This window comes from Rhinatrema bivittatum, chromosome 5 (assembly GCF_901001135.1).
Source record: "Rhinatrema bivittatum chromosome 5, aRhiBiv1.1, whole genome shotgun sequence".
Classification (NCBI taxonomy): domain Eukaryota; kingdom Metazoa; phylum Chordata; class Amphibia; order Gymnophiona; family Rhinatrematidae; genus Rhinatrema; species Rhinatrema bivittatum.
In genome coordinates, this window is record NC_042619.1 from 219,160,648 (window position 1) to 219,182,491 (window position 21,844).

Sequence of the window (21,844 nt, forward strand, 5' to 3'; positions counted from 1 at the left end):
ACACCCTGGCCGCTCACCGTCAGCACGTCATCCAGGTACTGCAACGCCTCCGAGAACATCAGTTATACGCGAAACTGGAAAAGTGCCTCTTTGAGAAGGAGTCCCTTTCCCTTCCTCGGATACATTATATCCAGTGAAGGGTTCCGTATGGACCCCCAGAAGTTGAAAGCCATTCGCGAATGGCCCCAGCCGTCCAGATTAAAGGCACTCCAGCAATTCTTCGGTTTCGCAAATTATTACCAGTCATTCATCCCACACTATGCGTCCATAGTGTCCCCAATGACCGCCCTGACTCGGAAGGGCGCAGATCCCAAGAAGTGGCCTCCGGGAGCGGAGACTGCCTTTCATCGCCTCAAGGAGGCATTCCTGCAACAACCGTGCCTTTGGCACCCGGACCCGCAGCGGCCGTTCATCATTGAAGTAGACGCCTCCTCAGAAGGCGTAGGCGCCGTTCTGAGCCAGACTTCTGAAAGCCAGAAACTACACCCGTGTGCCTTCCTCTCTCACCAGTTCTCCCCGGTGGAGCGAATCTACGCCATAGGCGACAAGGAGCTCTTAGCGATCAAAGTTGCCCTTGAAGAATGGCGCCTGTGGCTAGAGGGGGCATAGCACCAATTCACGGTCTACACAGACCATAAGAATCTCGAATACCTGCACAGAGCGCAGCGGCTCAACCCACGGCAGGTGCGTTCGGCTCTGTTTTTTACCCGGTTTAACTTTGTTCTTCGTTACAGACCAGCAGGAAAGAATATCAAGGCCAACGCACTTTCACGGGTATTTGAATCTACGGAGGGTTCCGATGAACCACAGCCATCTCGGATCCTCCTGTCTGCTACCATGACCATCCCTCCCGGGAAATCTCTAGTTCTGCCGCACTTGCGGAAACAGGTTCTGGCCTGGGCTCACGATTCCTGCTGTTCCGGTCACCCAGGACAGTCCCGCACGTTACAGACCCTGCGCCGGTACTACTGGTGGCGAAAAGTTAACAGAGATGTCTGGGCTTACGTGGAGTCCTGTCAGACCTGTGCTCGCCACAAGAGGATCTCCGGTTCGACCCCAAGTTTACTGCAGCCATTACCTACGCCTTCTGAACCATGGACCCATGTGGCAACCGATTTTGTGGTTGACCTGCCACTATCCAGTGGCAACACGGTAATATGGGTGGTCGTCGACCGCTTTAGTAAAATGGCGCACTTCGTGCCACTCCCAGGGTTGCCATCTGCTCCCCAGCTGGCCCAGCTGTTCGTTCAGCACATCTTTCGGCTGCATGGCCTACCTAGAAGCATCCTTTCCGATAGAGGGCCTCAATTTACTGCCAAGTTTTGGAGAGCCCTCTGCCAAAAGTTTGACGTTACCTTAGACTATACGTCGGCATACCATCCCCAGTCTAATGGTCTTGCGGAGAGGACAAACCAGACGCTGAAACAATTCCTCCGACTCTACGTCAATGAAAAACAGGATGATTGGGCCAGCCTGCTGCCCTGGGCAGAGTTCGCGCTTAATTCCCAACTCTCCATGGCTACCGGGTCCTCGCTGTTTCAGATAGTATATGGGAAGCAGCCACGGCCGCGGCTGCCAGTTCCCATCTCAGTTACGTCCCCGGTAGCCCAACTCTCGGCAGACGAGTTACACCGCCTGTGTGTAACCGTCTAACATGTGAACCTCCACATGACATGCACTGGTCCAAGCCAGTCAAGCCGCTAAAAGGTACGCAGATCAGCGAAGAAGGCCTTATCCTCCGTTCAGGCCAGGCCAAAAGGTATGGCTAAGTACTCAGTTCATCTTCCTGAAACTGCCATCAACGCGACTGGCCCCACGTTTCATTGGACCTTTTCCTATCATTCGTCAGATTGGTGCTGTTTCGTATCAGCTTCGTCTGCCACCTTCCCTCAAGATACATAACACGTTCCATGTGTCCCTCTTGAAGCCCTTGGTGTTGTAATGGCCCTCCAGCACGCCTCCAACTCCCCAACCTATTGCCTCCGAGGATGACCTTACATATCAAGTCCGCGAGGTCTTGGACATAAGAAAGCATGGGAAGAAATGGGAGTACCTGCTAGCATGGGAGGGGTTCGGCCCTGAAGAAAACACCTGGGAGCCGTTGGCCAACATCCTGGACCGGGGCTTGCTTGAGCAATTTCACAGAGACCATCCGGCTAAACCCAGGCCTCTGGGAAGGCGCCCCAAAGAGGGGGGTACTGTTGTGTTCCACGCCCACGGCCGTCCGTGGGCATGGCCCCCTACCTTGCCTGTTTGACCGGGCCACCGGCGGCAGCGTCGGGGCAGACTGCCCTGCGTTCGGGCCCGGTGCCCCTGCACGTCGGCGCGGGCCTCCGGACTAGCCGCCGGGTCTGGAGCCGTTCCTGCTCCTCCCTCGCGACAGCTGCTGCTTTCCTCCGCGGTCCGGGACCCAAGATGGCCACCGCCATCTTAGGCGCGAGGCCGCGCCTCTTCACCAGATTTAAAGGGACCTCGTCCCTTTAATCGCTCACAGCTGATTCCTATCCACAGGGCCAGAGGAAGTATAAAAGGAGACTTCCTCTGACCATTCCTTGACTTGGCAACTTCGTTGTTCGTCAGGTCTGCTTGCTTCGGTGAGTTCCAGTGTCTTGATTCCTTGTTCCTGCTTCGCCTTGGTATTCCTGGTTCCTGACTTTGGATCGGCTAGCGGTGATTCCTGGTATTGACTTCAGACTGGTAAGTGGTGATTCTCTGGTGTGTGACTTCGGACTGGCAAGTGGTGATCCCTCAGTGTGTGACCTCGGACTGGTAAGTGGCGACCCTCTGGCTCTTGACCTTGGACTTCTTCCTGACCATCGTCTCCAAGGGCCCACCTAAGTCCCAGCGGCCCGGGTCCCTATGGGCTCCTCCCGGGGGGACCGCGGGCTTCCAGGGGTGAAGCTCCAGTCAGCCCTTGCACCATACGTCTGTTCCTTGACCTCTCAAAGGTCCACCTAAGTCCCAGCGGTCCGGGTCCCTACGGGTTCCTCCTGGGGGAACCGCAGACTTCCAGTGGTGAAGACACACCTCCGTTCCTTGACGTCACGACTCTTTGTCCGCCTTCACAGTCGCCTCTGTCTCCAGTGTCGAGGGTCAGCTGGTCACATCTTCTGTTCCTGCCTCGCCACCCAACAGGAAAAACTACAGATCTTCATCCAAGGTATACCACCCTCCCGTCGGCCCAAGGGTTCACAAGTCTGAGCATAACAAAGAGACAGCTGAGGGGAGATATGATAGAGGTCTATAAAATAATGAGTGGAATGGAATGAGTAAATGTTAATCAGTTGTTTACTCTTTCAAAAAGTACAAAGACCAGGGGGAACACAATGAAGTTACTGGGTAATATATTTAAAACTAATAAGAAAACATTTTTTTTACTCAACACATAATTAAGCTCTGGAATTCGTTGCCAGAGGATGTGGTGAAAGCTATTAGTATAGCTGCATTTTAAAAAGGTTTGGACAAGTTCATGGAAGAAAATTCCATTAACAATTATTATGGGAAAGTTGTAGAAATCCAGTGCTTATTCTTGGGATAAGCAGCTTGGAATCTGTCTATTCCTTGGGATCCTCCCAGGTACTTGAGACCTGGCTTGGCCACTGTTGGAAACAGGATACTGGGCTTGATGGACCCTTGGTCTGACCCAGTATGGCAAACTTTATATCATATGTTCTTATGTTCTAATTCTGAAGAGATGGCTCTTCCATGATAATGAGCGGCAAAGCTTGACTTGAAATGATGCCAATGAGAACACTTACAAGAAAAGATGAAGTCAAAGTCCAATTTGTGCTCGGTTCTGGAAGGAAGCTATGTTCTGTGTCTCCACTGTAACAGCAGGTCAACAAAGGTTAACGTGGTGTTAGTGATGGCGGAAAGAAGTGAGGTGGCCAGAGGAGAAAGCCAAATGTGGGGCCTTGGCTTTAGTTCTTCTGTCGCCGGTGGCAGTGAGAGGGGAAAAAACTTCAGTTAAGATGGAAGCCCAGGAGTTGCAGATTTTAGTTATCTGATTTTATTGCAAGCATGATAAATCAAGAAAAAAAATTGCAAAATTGCCTGCGTCTGCCAACATAATGCAAAACTATTAGCTGCTGCTGCTGCAGATCGGAGCCGGAGCGGGAGGATGCGGTTGTATTGGCAGATTGGGGCAGGAGGAGGAAGCAACAGCAGCTGATGAGGGCAAAGGAGGAAGGGGAGTGTGGCGGGGATTGCATTGGTAGAACAGAACCTGGAAAGGAAGAAGTATCAGCTAGATCTGGGCTGAGAAAGGGTTTCCATATAGTGGTAAGTGTTGCGTCCGTCGGACTCAGACGGCTTCGTCCCACATGCCTCACCTCATTATATGCTTTCTCCACCAGCCTTGGGAGATGGCGACCGCCGCGTCTATTTGCCGCACTCCCCAGCGTCCCCGGAACGGCTATGGCAAGGCATTCCGCCATGATTCACCTGAGGTCCTCCTAGGGTACGGGCGCACGCACGTGTCACCCATGTCTTTATTCCTGCATTGGCGCGAACCTTGGGGGTGTCCCCTCGAGTGATGTCACATCATCCGGGTATTTAGGCTGCTCATTTGCTGACTGACTTTGAGTTAGCAAGGATTGGATTCGTCCGGTCTAAGCTGCTCTGCCGCTTCCTGCTGCTGCTGGAAGCTCTCTCCACCCTCCGGGGTTCTATTAACTTGGGTACCCGCTCCTCGGGGGCCCTATGCTTCTTTCCAGGTGCCCATCCAGTATCCAGGTACTCGCTCCTTTACATTTACATTTATTTATGACTAATATATTTTCACTTATCCAGTGCTGGTCTATTATAAAACTGATAATCCAAAAAAATAGTCCAAATTCCACAAAGTGTAACAAACCAAATCAATTATGTGAAAAATACACTCGGGTAACCAAATTCAAATTTCTCAGGACACAAAGGCTTAATGTTCTTTCATCTCTTAAGGACCATCATAACACCGAAGCGGTTACTTAGTTAGTTATAACTTTCCCTCTGCTTAACCGGTCATATGTAATCATTGGTACACTAGAGTTGTTTGAAAACACTTTAGATAAAGCTTGACCTGAAGCATGAATGAGCACTGAGAGGAGATCATCTTGCTGGTGGCTGAAAAGAATCAGTAAGTAAAGTACTGCTTGGGGAAATGTTTAAAACTTAAAAGTACTGAGGAGAAGTAAAACTATTGGGGTTTCGGTGTCTGTATTGAATAGCTAGTCAGAGGACAGGCAAAAACCAGGAGTTCTGAGTGTTTTGCAATAAATAGATAGTCAGAAATTGGAAGAAGGATCCAACAGAAGAAAATAGGATAATGCATAAGCGTTGGCAAGTTAAATGTAAGACATTAATAAGACAGGCTAAGAAAGAATTTGAAAAGAAGTTGGCCGTAGAGGCAAAGACTCACAATAAAAACTTTTAAAAATATATCCGAAGCAGAAACCTTGTGAGGGAGTCAGTTGGACCGTTAGATGATCGAGGGGTTAAAGGGGCACTTAGAGAAGATAAGGCCATCGCGGAAAGATGAAATGATTTTTTGCTTCGGTGTTTACTAAAGAGGATGTTGGGGAGATACCTGTTCCGGAGAAGGTTTTCATGGGTAATGATTCAGATGGCCTGAACCAAAGCACGGTGAACCTAGAAGATGTGGTAGGCCTGATTGACAAACTGAAGAGTATTAAATCACCTAGACCGGATACCATACACCCCAGGGTTCTAAAAAAAACTAAAAAATGCAATTTCAGAACTATTTCAATTAATTTGTAACCTACTATTAAAATCATCCATTGTACCTGAAGACTGGAAAGTGGCCAGTGATCCGAGGAGTGATCCGAGAAACTATAGACCAGTGAGCCTGACTTCAGTGCCAGGAAAAAATCGTGGAAACAGTTATAAAGAATAAAATCACAGAACGTTTAGGTAGGCATGGTTTAATGGGACACAGCCAGCATGGATTTACCCAAGGAAGTCTTGCCTCACAAATCGTACATTTTTTTTAAAAGGGTAAATAAACATGTGGACAAAGGTGAACTGGTAGATGTGGTCTATTTGGATTCTCAGAAGGCATTCGTCAAACTCCCACATGAGAGGCTTCTAAGAAAACTAAAAAATAATGGGATAGGAGACTGTGCTTTTGTGGATTGCAAGCTGGCTAAAAGTCAGAGAGTAGGATTAAATGGTCTGTTTTCACAGTGGAAAAAAGTAAACAGTGGAGTGCCTCAGGGATCTGTACTTGGACCAGTGCTTTTTAATATATTTGTAAATGATCTGGAAAGGGGTACAATGAGTGAGGTGATCAAATTTGCGGATGACCGGCAGTGCGTGGAAATAATTATGTATTTTTCCAACCCGATCAGCTCAAGAGCTTTATCAGAGCAAAAAAATTATCGCTGCAATTAAGCAGCGGGTAAATTAGTCCAATAAATATAGTACGGTTATTATAAAGTCGCCTTTTTTTTTTTGATTATAATATTGCCTGTATTCTCCTTTAATTCACATGTGCTCCCCCCCCCCCCAGGTTATAGGAGTCTAAAGTGTCCCTAGCGCTTTTTACCGCAGGCCCTCATTTAAATACTCAATCGTGCGCCCAGGAGAGCGGGCGCTCGCCTCGGGGCGCTGGCTCTCCCGCGGTTTTTATTGTATCGGCCCGTAAGTAACCACTTCGGTGTTATGATGGTCCTTAAGAGATGAAAGAACATTAAGCCTTTGTGTCCTGAGAAATTTGAATGTGGTTACCCGAGTGTATTTTTCACATAATCTATTATAAAACTGAACCATGATAATTAGATCCAGGTTCACAAATTATAGGAATGTTGTTTTATATATATATTTAGTACAAGCCTTCAAACTCCTGTATCTGATGAAATGGCCTTCTGGCACTTCGAAAGGTTTGTGCATTGCTCATTTACAAAGAGTGAAAGATTTTCCCAGATGTGCACAATGCACAATAATTCCAGTTAAAGCCATGTACAAAAATGTGAGGCATTATGGGAACACTGGCATGCGAGAGATTTCTGATGACAACTGGACTGAAGCAAGGTCAACCCTGAGCCTCGACACTGATCTCAGCCAACGAAACACAGATGAAGATGATCTCAGCCAACAAAACACAGAGACATGAAGATGAGTTAAGGCGCTGAGGACTGTTCACCGCAGGTCAGACAGTGTTATAAGCTATCCAGCCAATAAAAAAACAACTGCTCAGCATTTAGAACCGGTTGCCTGCCTGATTTTGAGTCTGCCTGGAGGAGTAGAGCACCTGCTTCTCTTTTGCTGTTTTCCTTCATTGAATGAAAGTTCTTTTTACAAACAGTATGTGTTCTCCAAATGTTATTGCTATTACAAAAGATCTAGTCAAGCATTCCTCCCACACAATCAGATTTGCAGGAAATATTCCCATCGAATGGACAAAGTGTTGTCCCATCATTACCCAGAGACTGAAAACCAGAGGATTGTTCCATTGCATATATTTATTTATTTATTTTTAGTTTTTATATACAGATGTTCCTGTATAATATGCATATCACACCGGTTTAATATGTGCCCAAAAGATGCGCAACTGTCCATGTACGTACAGTGCAAAGATATGAGGAGGTGCTACGTCAGTCCCCGAGGAAAGGTGAACTGAATATAGCAGGGGTAGGCAAATCCAGTCCTCGAGGGCCACAAGTCAGCTGGGTTTTCAGGATATTCTCACGGAGTATATACATTTGCAAGTTGTGGAGGCAGGGCAGGCAAACGTATCTCATTTGATATTCGGTGGGGATATTCTTGAAAACCCCACCAGCGTGCGGCGCTCTAGGACCAGGAGTTGCCTACCCATGAAATTATAGCCTCTGTAGTTCAAGATGTACTTACTGGTATTCACTTTGGATTTCATTGTTCCTCATGGCGAAGGCTACCATGGACTGAAACAAATATTCTTCATCTGAGTTCCAGGTATACTGTAATGAAAGGGTAAAGGACGCATGAACAGACTGTCTCTCAGTTGCACTCCCATATCTAAAGAGGCGATTGTTCAATTCATTTAGTGTAAGAGGTTCACCCAAATCTCCCAATATCCTACCTGTGTCTTGTCAGCAAGTGATGTGAAGGGGTGTTCGTTGTATACTCAATCATGACTCAGCAAAAAAAAAAAAACAAACCAAAAGCAGAAAAGGGCAGGATTATAAGGGACAACGGCTGGCACAATTAGCGTAACTGAATTAGGAAGGGGCTCGACTACTGTGGCACCACCCTGGCACCTCCTTGGCCTCTTCCTTTGTCCCAAGAAGTCAGGTTGCCAGATAAAGCTCATGATGGAAATGGACAGGGAAGGCTGGAAGGAGGAAAAAAAAAAGAGGGCCAGCAGTACTGAGCTCCCCTTTAATGCCTGGGACCACGAGGGCCTCCCTTAACAATCGAGTCCATGTAAATTAAACCATAATTAAAAAAAAAAAATGAATGGCAGCATGAAGCTTAAGAGAATGTGTCAGAGAATAGGACCCTCAGTGGAAAATATCCCTTTCACTCGGGGTTTTGGGTAACGAATCACAACATTATCAGTAATGTTATTTATTTATTTAGAATTTCTTATTACCCGCCTATTCAACCCAAAGGCATGCAGTATATAAAGCCAAATATGCAAACCGAAAAAAATCCCAAAAGATCGTATATAAACATCAGCTGCTCATTTATCGCATTCCTCATTTCTAGTTTCAGTAGCAAGAGCTGGGATAGAAGGTTAAATGCTAAATTGCTAAATACATCACGTAACTGCCAACATTATCAAAGGACTTGTGTAAAAGTCGGGCAGGCCTAGGTAGAGTGCGCTAACAAAAAGCAATCGCTATGGTATGGTCCTGAAACTAAAACCCAGGACCATTTTATTAACCTCTGACCAGGGCAGGTGCAAGAGATTTAGCACACCCTCTCCCTCCTGAGTTCCACCACTTCCATCCTACCCTGCCCTGGACCTCTGCTTCCCCTGCAAGTCATCCTACGTATTCACCTCCCCTATCGCCAGCTGTGGCAGACCACATGTCACTCAGGAGCCACACCCTCTCCTTCGGCGTGGAGACTGTGAGCTAGTGCGCCCTCACAGTCCCACAAGGGAGGAAGGAGGAGCAGCAGTGGTGGTTCTTTGCCATCCCTTGCAGAATGCTGCCCTAGGCAGCCACCCGTGCTGCTTAATAGGCCACACCAGCCCTTCCTATGACCTATTTAGTAATATCTTCAGATCCTGAGCAGCCACCTTCAGGACACAAACAGACTTTCTTTTCTTATCAAGGGTTTTCATTTGTTCCGTGTTATTCGCTATTGTCAGTAGTCACAATGAGCGGCAGATTTTAGATGTTCTCTTTCTGCTTTCCAACAAACGGAATGTTGGAAAGAATTACATAAAAGGAATCAATGTCTGTCTGTTGGCACAATAACTCTCTGAAAAAAGCGATGTCAATTCACCAAATCTGGCATGCAGGAAGAAAATGTGAATATAGCAGACAATTTCAGAAACCAGAAACCCTGGTTCAGTATTGTCAGAGAACAAAAAAAATTCCCATTTCTTTCTATGGGAAAAAAAATTTCATTGTTTTCGTCGGGACAAAGTCCCCATTGTTCTCAATGGGAAACTGTTAAAAGCTGTTAGGATGCTGAAACACCTCACCCCACCTCACCTTTCCAGCACTTTGGCCCTGACAAACACAGGCAGACAGAGCAAGGGAACAATAACTGCAGCAGCTGGTGAAGGAGGGTGCCAAAAGATACCTTCCAAACTCCCCTCCCCCCCCATCTTAATTTATCCACCTTCCCCAACTACACCTCCCCACCATTTCACAGCCCCCACCTATACCCATGTAGCCCTAGCTCCAGAAAGCACACACTCCACAGCCCCCACACGCACGCAACCCTCCACATATAGCTCCTACCCACTTGTACACATACACAACCAAACACATCTGTTCCTCCACACCTACCTACTTTCACCATGCACATCCTCATACCCCAAACACCCCAATCATGCACACAAATCATCACCTCTCCACATACACAACAACCAAACACACACCCATCCACGAATCCTCTCAATCACACCTTCTACCTACACATAGACAGCTCTATCCCCAAAAATGCACACCCTACAACTCCCTACACACACACAACCTCCTATACAATCCCCACCCACAGTTCCCTACCTATCCAAACACAAACATGAACCACATCTGTACTTGCCTACATATGTACATACCCCATACCTCTCAAACACACCTCCTGCACTCCCAAACCTGCTAACCCCAGGCATGCACGACCCTCTCCCCCCCCCCCCCCATGCACACACCCTTACAAACATAACATACCCTTCTACAAATGTATTTATTTTATTTAAAATTGCTTATATTCCGCCTCTTCCAAAAATCTGTTCAGCACCGATTACAATAGAACAATCATAAATTAACATAATATAATGAAATTAAAACACAAACAGAAAAAACAAGGATTAAAACTATGCATAGACATTAAACATGAACAGTCGGGGTTAGCAGGTATAAGGACAAATACAAAACTGAGTTCTGCCTCACCCAAAAACTTCTTTGAAAAACACTGCCTCCAAAGCCTTTCTGAACATCTTTAACTCCTTTTGCTGTCAAGGCTCAACCGGAAGCTTGTTCCATTCAATGACGGCAATCGAAGAAAAACCTCTAGTGCTAGTTTGCACCCATCTATACTTTCTTACTGGAGGAACAGCAACAAGTAAGAATTCTCCAACCTCAGCGATCCCCCAGAAATATACAAATCCATGGAGTCTCGTAAAACACAAGGGAGGGCAGTCGTGAACAGTTTTACTCTCCATTTAACAGGAGGCCACTGTAATTTCCTCACAACTGGGCTCACATGTGCCCTTTTAGGTAACCAAGTTAGGACTCTAGCGGCTGCATTCTGTGCCAACTACAGTGCATGCATCAACCTATCCGGGAGCCCAGTCTATAATGCCCCACAATAGTCCATCACTTAGACGCAAGACTTGTAGCACTGTTTCAGAAATAAGCAGGAGGTAACGGGCTTTTAGTGGACGTACTAACTTAAGTTTGTAAGATGCAACCTTTGTAATATAAGAAAATTACTTCTTACCTGCTAATTTTCGTTCCTGTAGTACCAAGGATCAGTCCAGACGGTGGGTTATGTCCCCTGTCCAGCAGATGGAGTCAGACAAGGCTTCGGAGGGTGCTATCAAATAAACCAGTGCACCCTCTGTAATAGCTCAGTATAGAGAATATCAAAGCCAAAATAAACAATTACCAAGGATGGATTAAGTATCTGAAACATAACAGATCGTAACTAAGGCAACTGGTGCCAGAACTGTAACTTGCAGAAAGAACCGTGGAACAGTCTCATAGCTGAGATTAACAAACAGGTACCAGAAAGAGAAAAGTAGATCGAGCAGGGAAAGGATCCCTTAAACCCAGTAATAAATGAGACAGGCGTCTGGACTGATCCTTGGTACTACAGGAATGAAAATTAGCAGGTAAGAAGTAATTTTCTTTTCCCTGTACGTACCAGGATCAGTACAGACGGTGGGATGTACCAAAGCTTCCCTAAACCGGGTGGGCCCTTGCAAGCCCTGCTCGAATGACCTGGTCGCCAAAGTGTCCAGAGGTTGACGACGGCAGGTGCAGCCGGTAATAACGTGCAAAGGTGTGAAGGGACTTCCAAGTCGCTGACTGGCAAATCTCTTGTGATGAGACGGACTGTACTTCGGCCCAGGATGCGGTCTTCGAGCGGAGAGAATGGGCTTTGACGCCCAGCGGAGAGCTCCGCCCCGCACCGATGTACGCTGTGGTTATGGCTTCCTTGAGCCAACGCGCAATCGTCGTCTTTGAGGCCTGAGAACCCTTCCTTGGCCCCGACCACAGGACGAACAGGTGGTCAGAAACTCTGATGTCTTTAGTGAGCTCAAGGTAGCGAATTAGAGTGCGTCTAACATCAAGAAAGTGAAGAGGACCTGGTTCCTCCGCTGAGAAAGACATAAGAACATAAGAAAATGCCACACTGGGTCAGACTAAGTGTCCATCAAGCCCAGCATCCTGTTTCCACAGTGGCCAATCCAGGCCATAAGAACCTGGCAAGTACCCAAAAACTAAGTCTATTCCATGTTACCATTGCTAATGGCAGTGGCTATTCTCTAAGTGAACTTAATAGCAGGTAATGGACTTCTCCTCCAAGAACTTATCCAATCCTTTTTTAAACACAGCTACACTAACTGCACTAACCACATCCTCTGGCAACAAATTCCAGAGTTTAATTGTGCGCTGAGTAAAAAAAGAACTTTCTCCAATTAGTTTTAAATGTGCCCCATGCTAACTTCATGGAATGCCCCCTAGTCTTTCTACTATCGGAAAGAGTAAATAACCGATTCACATCTACCTGTTCTAGACCTCTCATGATTTTAAACATCTCTATCATATCCCCCCTCAGTCATCTCTTCTCCAAGCTGAAAAGTCCTAACCTCTTTAGTCTTTCCTCATAGGGGAGCTGTTCCATTCCCCTTATCATTTTGGTAGCCCTTCTCTGTACCTTCTCCATCGCAATTATATCTTTTTTGAGATGCGGTGACCAGAATTGTACACAGTATTCAAGGTGCAGTCTCACCATGGAGCGATACAGAGGCATTATGACATTTTCCGTTTTATTCACTATTCCCTTTCTATTAATTCCCAACATTCTGTTTGCTTTTTTGACTGCCGCAGCACACTGAACCGATGATTTCAATGTGTTATCCACTATGACACCTAGATCTCTTTCTTGGGTTGTAGCACCTAATATGGAACCCAACATTGTGTAATTATAACATGGGTTATTTTTCCCTATATACATCACCTTGTACTTATCCACATTAAATTTCATCTGCCATTTGGATGCCCAATTTTCCAGTCTCACAAGGTCTTCCTGCAATTTATCACAATCTGCTTGTGATTTAGCTACTCTGAACAATTTTGTGTCATCTGCAAATTTGATTATCTCACTCGTCGTATTTCTTTCCAGATCATTTATAAATATATTGAAAAGTAAGGGTCCTAATACAGATCCCTGAGGCACTCCACTGCCCAGTCCCTTCCACTGAGAAAATTGTCCATTTAATCCTACTCTCTGTTTCCTGTCCTTTAGCCAGTTTGCAATCCACAAAAGGACATCGCCACCTATCCCATGACTTTTTACTTTTCCTAGAAGCCTCTCATGAAGAACTTTGTCAAACGCCTTCTGAAAATCCAAGTATACTATATCTACCGGTTCACCTTTATCCACATGTTTATTAACTCCTTCAAAAAAGTGAAGCAGATTTGTGAGGCAAGACTTGCCCTGGGTAAAGCCATGCTGACTTTGTTCCATTAAACCATGTCTTTCTATATGTTCTGTGATTTTGATGTTTAGAACACTTTCCAGACGGGAGCACAACCGTCTGGTTCAGGTGAAAGAACGAAACGACCTTGGGTAGGAAGGAGGGCACTGTGCGTAAGGACACCCCGGTGTCCGTGAAACGTAGGTAGGGTTCCCGGCAGGAGAGAGAGCTTGAAGTTCGGAGATGCGGCGTGCAGAACAGATGGCCACCAGGAAGACGGTCTTGAGCGTGATATCTTTGATGGTGACCTTGCACTGGGGTTCAAAGGGAGGCCCGGCCAGGGTCTTAAGAACCAAATTGAGGTTCCAAGAAGGGCACGGGTCCCTGACCAGGGGCCGAAGATGCTTCGCCCCCTTGAGAAAACAGGCGATATCGGCTGCACCAGGAGAGACGGATGATCCGCGTACTGAATGAGCGAGCCCAGGGCAGCAACCTGAACTTGTAAAGAGTTGTAGGCAAGACCTTTATTCAATCCGTCTTGAAGGAACGCAAGGATCCGAGGAACCGTGACTCTCGAGATATGTGTATTATGCGCTGTGCACCAAGCCTCGAAAACCTTCCAGACCCTCACGTAGGCGGCTGAAGTCGAAGTCTTTCGGGCCTTGAGGAGAGTCGAGACAACCGCATCAGGGTATCCTTTGCGCCGGAGGCGGTGCCATTCAAAAGCCAGGCCGCAAGACAGAAGCATTCTGCCTGCTCAAAAAATATTGGTCCCTGATGGAGCAATCGAGGAAGATGGCCCAAGCGAAGTGGGCCGTCCACTGCCAGATGGAGCAGATCCGCGAACCAAGGGCGGCGTGCCCATTCTGGAGCTATCAGGATGACGGGCCCCCGATGGTGCTCTATTCTCCATATGACCTTGCCCTCTAGGGGCCATGGAGGAAAAACGTAGAGCAGGTGGTCCGGCCAAGGGAGCACCAGGGCGTCTACTCCTTCTGCACCACGCTCCCGCCAGCGACTGAAGAACCGAGGTGCCTTGGGGTTGAGAGAGGTCGCCATTAGGTCTAGGCGAGGAGGTCCCCAGCAATGAATAAGAAGCTATATTGCTTCAGAAAGAGACCACTCTCCGGGGTCCAGTTGCTGACGTCTCAGGTAGTCCACCTGAATGTTGTCTATGCCCGCGATGTGCAAGGCGGCCAGGCGTGCTACGTGCTTCTCCACTCACGACATCAGACGGACCATCTCAAGTGACACATGCCGGCTCTTCGTGCCTCCCTGGCGGTTGATATACACTACTGTGGTCGTGTTGCCTCATAAGATCCTCACCGCTCGATTCTGCACCAGGGGTAGAAAGTGAAAGAGGGCCAGGCGCACTGCTCTTGTTTCCAGCCGGTTGATCGGCCAGGTTGCTTGTGCCTTCGTCCACTGTCCCTGTGCTGAGCTCCGGTCGCATACTGCCCCCCAGCCTGAGAGGCTGGCATTGGTGGTGACCACCACCCAATCCGGTATCTCGAGAGAAGTGCCTTGGGCCAAATGCCGTGGGTCCAGCCACCAACCCAAGCTGTCTTTGGCAGGCTGGGGGAGAGGGAGTACTAAATGGTAGTCTTGCGAGACCAGTTTCCAGCGGGAGAGCAGAGCCGCTTGCAAGGGATGGAGGTGCGCAAAAGCCCATGGAACGAGGTCTATCGTGGAGGCCATGGATCCCAAGAGCTGTAGATAGTCCCAGGACGTAGGCGCTGGCAACACAGTAAAGCGCTGTATCTGTTCTCGGAGGGATTGGGCTTTGTCCGGGCATAGGAAAACCTTGCCCTGAAGAGTGTCGAAGCGTGCTCCCAAGAAGTCCAAGTACTGCAAAGGAGTGAGGGAGCTCTTGGCGAAGTTCACCACCCAGCCGAGGGACTGAAGGAGGCTGACGACCCTGGAGACCGCCGCCTGTCCCTCGGAAAAAGACTTCGCTCGAAAGAGCCAGTCATCCAGGTAGGGGTGAACTAAGGTCCCCTCTCGTCGCAGGGCAGCTGCCACCACCATCATGATCTTCGTGAACATCCATGGGGCGGTCACCAGCCCGAAGGGGAGTGCCTGGAACTGGAAGTGCTGATTTAGGATCTTGAAGCTAAGGAACCTCCGATGGGCCTTGAGAATGGGGATGTGGAGATAGGCCTCTGTCAGATCGAGAGAGGCCAGGAATTCTCCCCGATGCACTGCCACAATCACAGAACACAGAGTCTCCATGCAGAAGTGGGGGACCCTCAGGGATTTGTTGACCTCCTTGAGATCCAGGATTGGGCAAAAGGACCCGTCCTTCTTGGGTACGACGAAGTAAATTGAATGGTGACCAGAGCCCACCTCTCTGAAGGGGATGGGGGTGATGGCTCCGAGACTCAGGAGTCTGTCCAGGGTCTGTTGTACTGCCAGTCTCTTGGGGCTTGAGCCGCATGGGGAGAAGAGAAACCTGTCCCTTGGGAGGCAGGCAAACTCCAATGCGTAGCCATTCCTTAAGATGTCTAGGACCCACTGGTCCAAGGTGATGAGGGCCCACTCCTCGTAAAAGAGAGAAATTCATCCTCCGATCCGTGGGGTCGAGGAGTGGAGAGGCGCAGCATCATTGGGTGGGCTTGGATGAGGCCCCCTGACTCGCCCCCTCCCGAGTGGGCCTGCAACCGTGAAAGGAACGAGGCCAGGACTGGGATCTAGAAGACGGTGTCTGGGGTCCCGACTGTTTGTAACTGCGGTAGCGACGCTGCGTCCAGGATCGGGTTCGGGAGGGCGTAAATAACCTGAAGTTCCGCTGTCGGTCCTCTGGCAGCCGGTGGACCGAATTCTCACCCAGAGACTTGATGATCTGGTCGAGATCCTCCCCAAATAGGAACTTGCTCTTAAAAGGGAGCGAGCCCAGGCTGGACTTGGAAGAAGTATCCGCCGACCAGTTACGGAGCCATAGTAGGCGCCTCGCTGACACCACCGAGACCATAGATCTCGCCAAGACGCAGAAGAGGTCATACAAGGTGTCCGCTCCGTATGCTATGGCGGACTCCAGTCGATCCGCTTGGCGCGCTTCCTCGGGAGGTAGGACTTGAGAGGTGAGGAGCTGTTGGACCCAGCAGAGACCCGCCCTCTGCGCCAGGGAGCTGCAGATGGCTGCGCGAATTCCCAGAGCTGAGACCTCAAAGACTCGTTTGAGGTAGACTTCCAACTTTCTATCCTGGAGGTCCCGCAGGGCAGTGCCACCTGTCACCGGTATAGTTGTCCTCCTGGTGACCGCCAAGATCACCGAGTCCAGCTTCGGGACCTTGAACAACTCCAGGAAGTCCTCCGGGAGGGGATAAAGCTTCTCCATAGCTCGTCCGACTTTGAGAGAGGTCTCGGGAGTATCCCATTCCCTGGCCAGAAGCTGAAGAAAGGTGGGATGGGTGGGAAAGGCCCGAGACATAGGGCGCAAGCCGGCCAGGAGAGGGTTCCCCTTCCTGGCAGAAGTAGCGACGACAGGCGCCAAGGGCCCCGGTGGGTCGGGTGGAGGATCCAGATCCAGCTCCTGAAGGATCTGAGGGATAAGGTCCTCGAGCTCGTCCCTCCTAAAGATGCGGAGGACCCGCGGGTCATCGCCATCTAGCTGTGCCTCCGAGAGGGGGGTCATCTGGATGAGACGGGGGAATCCCCCCTGGATCCGGGCAAGGGCCTCCCCCTCCCAGCGAGGGGGGTGCAAAGTGGACCATAGGGGCCCCATGGGAGGCCCCCGATGCCCCCCCCCACGGGGTCCTGGGTCCCCTGTGGAATATCCGCTAACCGGGGGGTCTTGGCGGGAGGTGGCTCCGAAATAGGCACCCTGGGAGCCTCCAGGTGCTGCAGGTAGGCATTGTGCATAAGCACAATTAACTCCGGCGAAAAGGGTGGGGGGCCCGGGGGGGCCATGGGAGATGCATCCGGGGGTCCCTGCTCCCCTAAGGGGGCATTCGGAAGCAGGATCGGTGGAGGATTTTCACTGGGATCTTCCTCCTCCTCTAATGGCTGCAGGACCCAATCCGGGGAATTCAAAATGGCCACCGTTCCCGCCGAAGGCGACAAAGGGGCCAGCCCACGATGTCCGTTTCGCGCCGCGGCACAAGGAGAAAAAGTATCCGGCGGCCTGGAGGTGCCCTCCCCACCAGGGAGGCACCGGGAACAGACACCCTCCCTCGAGAGTCTCAACCTCGGCTCGCCGCAGGCCGAGCAGCGGGACGGCCGCGGCATGCTTGAGGCGGCTGGAGGAGGGAGGTGGGGGGCAAACCGCGGAGGGGACGACAAATTGTAGAATCGCCGCAGGGAGCGGGAAAGCGCAACTTCGCTCCCCCGAGTGCCCTGAGATCCTCAGCAGAGGAATATTACCTCTCTGCTGCGGCGGCCCCGGGGAATGGCTGTCTCAGGGCTGCGGGGCAGACCGCAGCGATAGAGTGGGGAGAGGCTGGCACCACCAGCTTCCACCACACAGCGCAGCTCCAGAGCTGAAAAGCAAAGAATCACAAGCAAAAAATCCACTTACCCAAGAGAAGAGGGAAGGAGAGAGTGTGGGAGGAGAGAAATTACTAAAGCAGCCCTGCCTGCAAGTCACAAAGCTTTCCTCCGTTTTTTTGTTTTTTTTTTTAAACAAAACTAACTTGATCCAACCTTGAAAGGCAAACCCTTAAAGAGAAAAAGCAACCAAAGATGTATTCTTCATGAAGGGGAAGCACCGGGTTCCCCTACTCCTATCTGCTGGAGTCAGAGATTTACAGAGGGTGCACTGGTTTATATGCCAGCACCCTCCGAAGCCTTGTCTGACTCCATCTGCTGGACGGGGGACATAACTCACCGTCTGGACTGATCCTGGTACGTACAGGGAAGACAGATTTGTTGCTTCATTGATAGTCGAGACTCCCAAACAGCTAGCCCTTAGGCAGCCAAACCTCTCCCTGCATCTTAGTCTTTCCTTACCCGAAGAATTTTAGTCCTCTTCATGTTTAAGAATATCAGCCACTCCTGCAATCTGATCATTATTTATTTATCTGTTTATTTATTTATTTAACTCTTTTATATACTGACATTGGTTTGCACATCACATCGGTTTACATTATAACAATAGAACTAAGGAGGGAAATTACATTATAACACTTCATGTAACAAGGAGATAACAAAGAGGGATACAACGGGGTCATAGAGGGCGGAGGGGGATGCAGGAACAAAATAGTAAAAAAAAAAGCTATCGAAGGAAACGTTAATTAACACTATTTACATTGTTGAGGATACATTTGAGGAATATGTTGAATTATATCCTGCAATCTTGCCTCAGGCATATCTCCACTAAAATTACATGGCAAGAAGAACTGGATATCGTCAGCATACATAAAATATTTAATATTCAATTCTAAGTTTGAAGGCATTCCTGAAACCAATGCCTCTGCATGCTTTTCCTGCTTTATTGTGTGGTTATTCCTTTTTATTCAACAATATCTCAGTTGTAAAGTTCTTTAGTCTATCAGCACTAATGTAATTTATGTCCTGAGAAATGAGGTGCTACTTTGAGCCTGATATTCAGCAGTGTAGGGAGCAGTTAAAATAACCATATAAACTTACTTGGCTAACTCATATCCGATATGCAGTGGTGTGCCTGCGCTGCTGAACATCAATGGCTACCTCAAAGTTAGATGGATAAGTGTATCCAGCTTACCCTAAGGCTGCTTTCATGCAGTCCTAAAGTTATCTGGCTGACTTAGCTGGATAATAAGGAATTTTGGCTTTTAAGAACAGAGGAAATTGCTATGCTGGGTCAGACCAAGGGTCCATCAAGCCCAGCATCCTGTTTCCAACAGAGGCCAAACCAGGCCACAAGAACCTGGCAATTACCCAAACACTAAGAAGATCCCATGCCACGGATGCAATTAATAGCAGTGGCTATTCCCTAAGTAAAATTGATTAATAGTAGCAGTTAATGGACTTCTCCTCCAAGAACTTATCCAAACCTTTTTTGAACCCAGCTACACTAACTGCACTAACCACATCCTCTGGCAACAAATTCCAGAGCTTTATTGTGCGTTGAGTGAAAAAGAATTTTCTCTGATTAGTCTTGAATGTGCTACTTGCTAACTTCTTGGAATGCCCCCTAGTCCTTCTATTATCCAAAAGTGTAAATAACCGATTCACATCTACTCATTCAAGAGCTCTCATGATCTCATATCCCCCTCAGCCGTCTCTTCTCCAAGCTAAACAATACTAACCTCTCTAGTCTTTCCTCATAGGGGAGCTGTTCCATTCCCTTTATCATTTTGGTTGCCCTTCTCTGTACCTTCTCCATCGCAACTATATCTTTTTTGAGATGCGGTGACCAGAATTGCACACAGATTTCAAGGTGCGGTCTCACCATGGAGCGATATAGAGGCATTATGACATTTTCCGTTTTATTAACCATTCCCTTCCTAATAATTCCTAACATTCTGTTTGCTTTTTTGACTGCTGCAGCACACTGAGACGACGATTTTAAAGTATTATCCACTATGATGCCTAGATCTTTTTCCTGGGTGGTAGCTCCTAATATGGAACCGGCCAAGTTAGCTGGGTAGCTGATTCAGCAACAGAACCCCCCATCCTGCCCCTGCCCTGCCAACTATCAACTGCCAGCTATCTTTTCAGCCGGATAAAAAGACAGCTGGATAAGTGCCGGTTACTGAGCGTGGCTGGATATTCAAACAGCAGTATTTGTCCAGCTAAGTCTCAACTTAGCTGGACAAATGGCACCAAATATGGATCTCTTCGTTAATTAGACCAGCACATAGATATGGTGCAGATCTTGCACAGAGAACAGGTCCCTGGGCAGCCACACAGTAACAGTTATTTATACCCTGATTGTTAGTATCGCGCTCCCCCCTCCCCCATGCCAGAGAGAAAAAAATGTTTAAAAGCGTCCCTACTCATGCAGTCAACAGTGGGATCATAAACTCAGGTAGGAAAATGGAACATGGACATTTCTCTGAAATCATCTGTTTAAAAGTCTCGGCACAGAAGCATCCAGTACTTAGAAGTCAAAATTTGCCAAGAGTCGCTGTTAACTCATGAGGGTGTAAAATTATAGCTCTCACAAGTTCACATAGTAACACAGTAACATAGAAATGATGGCAGAAAAGCACCAAATGTCCATCCAGTATTGCCCCACAAGCTTCTTAAAGTTTATTTACCTTCTTATCAAGACTGATTTCATAACTCTCACCATCACTGCATGCCTTTAAAGTCAGATGCCAAGAAAATATTTGATGCAATAAGTACTCACATCCAGACCTGTGAGGAATATCATTTTGGCAGACAAATGGCTTGTTCTACAGATGAGAGACTTGGTACAGATATTCAGCAAATCCTTTAATGTCTTATCAGTCCTGCAGTGTTAGATTAGATGTGCATGCAAAGGCAGTTCCACCATCATATAAAAGAGAAGAGTAGAATAAGAGAGAAAACTTACTGCGTCACTTCCCAGAGCTGCTTTGAGACTAATTCGCACTTTGATAAAATTTGTATGATCTGGGGAAACAAAAGCAAAATCCAGGAAAAGCCACAATGCAATCATTTCAGTCACATTCATTGATGATACAGAGGGCAAACCATTTTACCAACGTATCTTAAAAAAAAAAGAAGGCAATGCGCGATCACAGGCTCCGCAAATACTCCAAAAATAGTTGCTTGTCTAACTTGTCAACAGCTAGCATTATCCTGGGATGAAAAATTCTGGATATCATAATTTTTGTGAGGACTGTTAAATAAATCAATCTCTCAAAGGGGAAGACCTAAAGTAGACATCTTCACGTGAAGAACAGCAGCTTAGCCAGATAACTTACACTTTTCGCAAAGCTGGGAATGAGCAAGGGTAGCCAGAGAGAAAGCTAGCAGCAATACTCCTCCTAACATCCTTGTGGACTGGGAAACTCCACTAATAGAAAACTGAAATGCCACTGTATAGCGGTCTTAAACTCTTTGTGACCTAGGATTAAAGCATCAGCAGAACAACCACTAGAAAGGTTTAATTATTAACCTTCGGTTCTCAACAGCCAGCTTCTGTCAGTAATTTACCCTTTTTTTGCTTGGCAGATTTGCATATTTGGCTTTATATACTGCATGCCTTTGGATTGAATAGGCAGTTAATAAGAAATTCTAAATAGATAAATAAATAAATAACATTACTGATAAAGATGTACAGTTGTGATTCATTACCCGAAACCCTGAGTGAAAGGGATATTTTCCACTGAGGGTCCTATTCTCTGACATATTCTCTTAAACTTTTAATCTTAAACTTCATTTCCCTTGAAATCTATTGAATTTCATTTTGTAAAAACCAGGACCCACTACAAACCATATATATATATATATATATATATCATTTGCATTCTCTTGGTCTTGTAATCAGAATCCTGGTCACGCAAAATCTCTGCTCAAACCAGTTTAATAGTGAGTTGAACAGAATGGTATACTGGCACACTAGAGCAAGCTCTGCTCTCAGCCACTGAGCTGATGATCGGTAAGTACCAAAGCCATGACCGTTGGCATCAA

At 47.7% G+C, this 21,844-nt stretch overlaps 1 protein-coding gene across 1 annotated transcript in view; it reads right to left on the reverse strand.

Moving 5' to 3' along the window:
* Window positions 1–21,262, reverse strand: part of CLTRN (collectrin, amino acid transport regulator) — a 56,048-nt gene extending 34,786 nt beyond the window's left edge. The window contains exons 1-3 of the mRNA XM_029603228.1: window positions 21,136–21,262; window positions 20,763–20,821; window positions 7,849–7,934 (exon numbers count right to left, since the gene is read on the reverse strand). Coding sequence (XP_029459088.1) covers window positions 7,849–7,934; window positions 20,763–20,821; window positions 21,136–21,205 — 215 coding nt within the window. The 5' untranslated portion in view covers window positions 21,206–21,262. The remainder of the gene's footprint in view (window positions 1–7,848; window positions 7,935–20,762; window positions 20,822–21,135) is intronic.
* Between the last annotated feature and the right edge of the window lie 582 nt (window positions 21,263–21,844).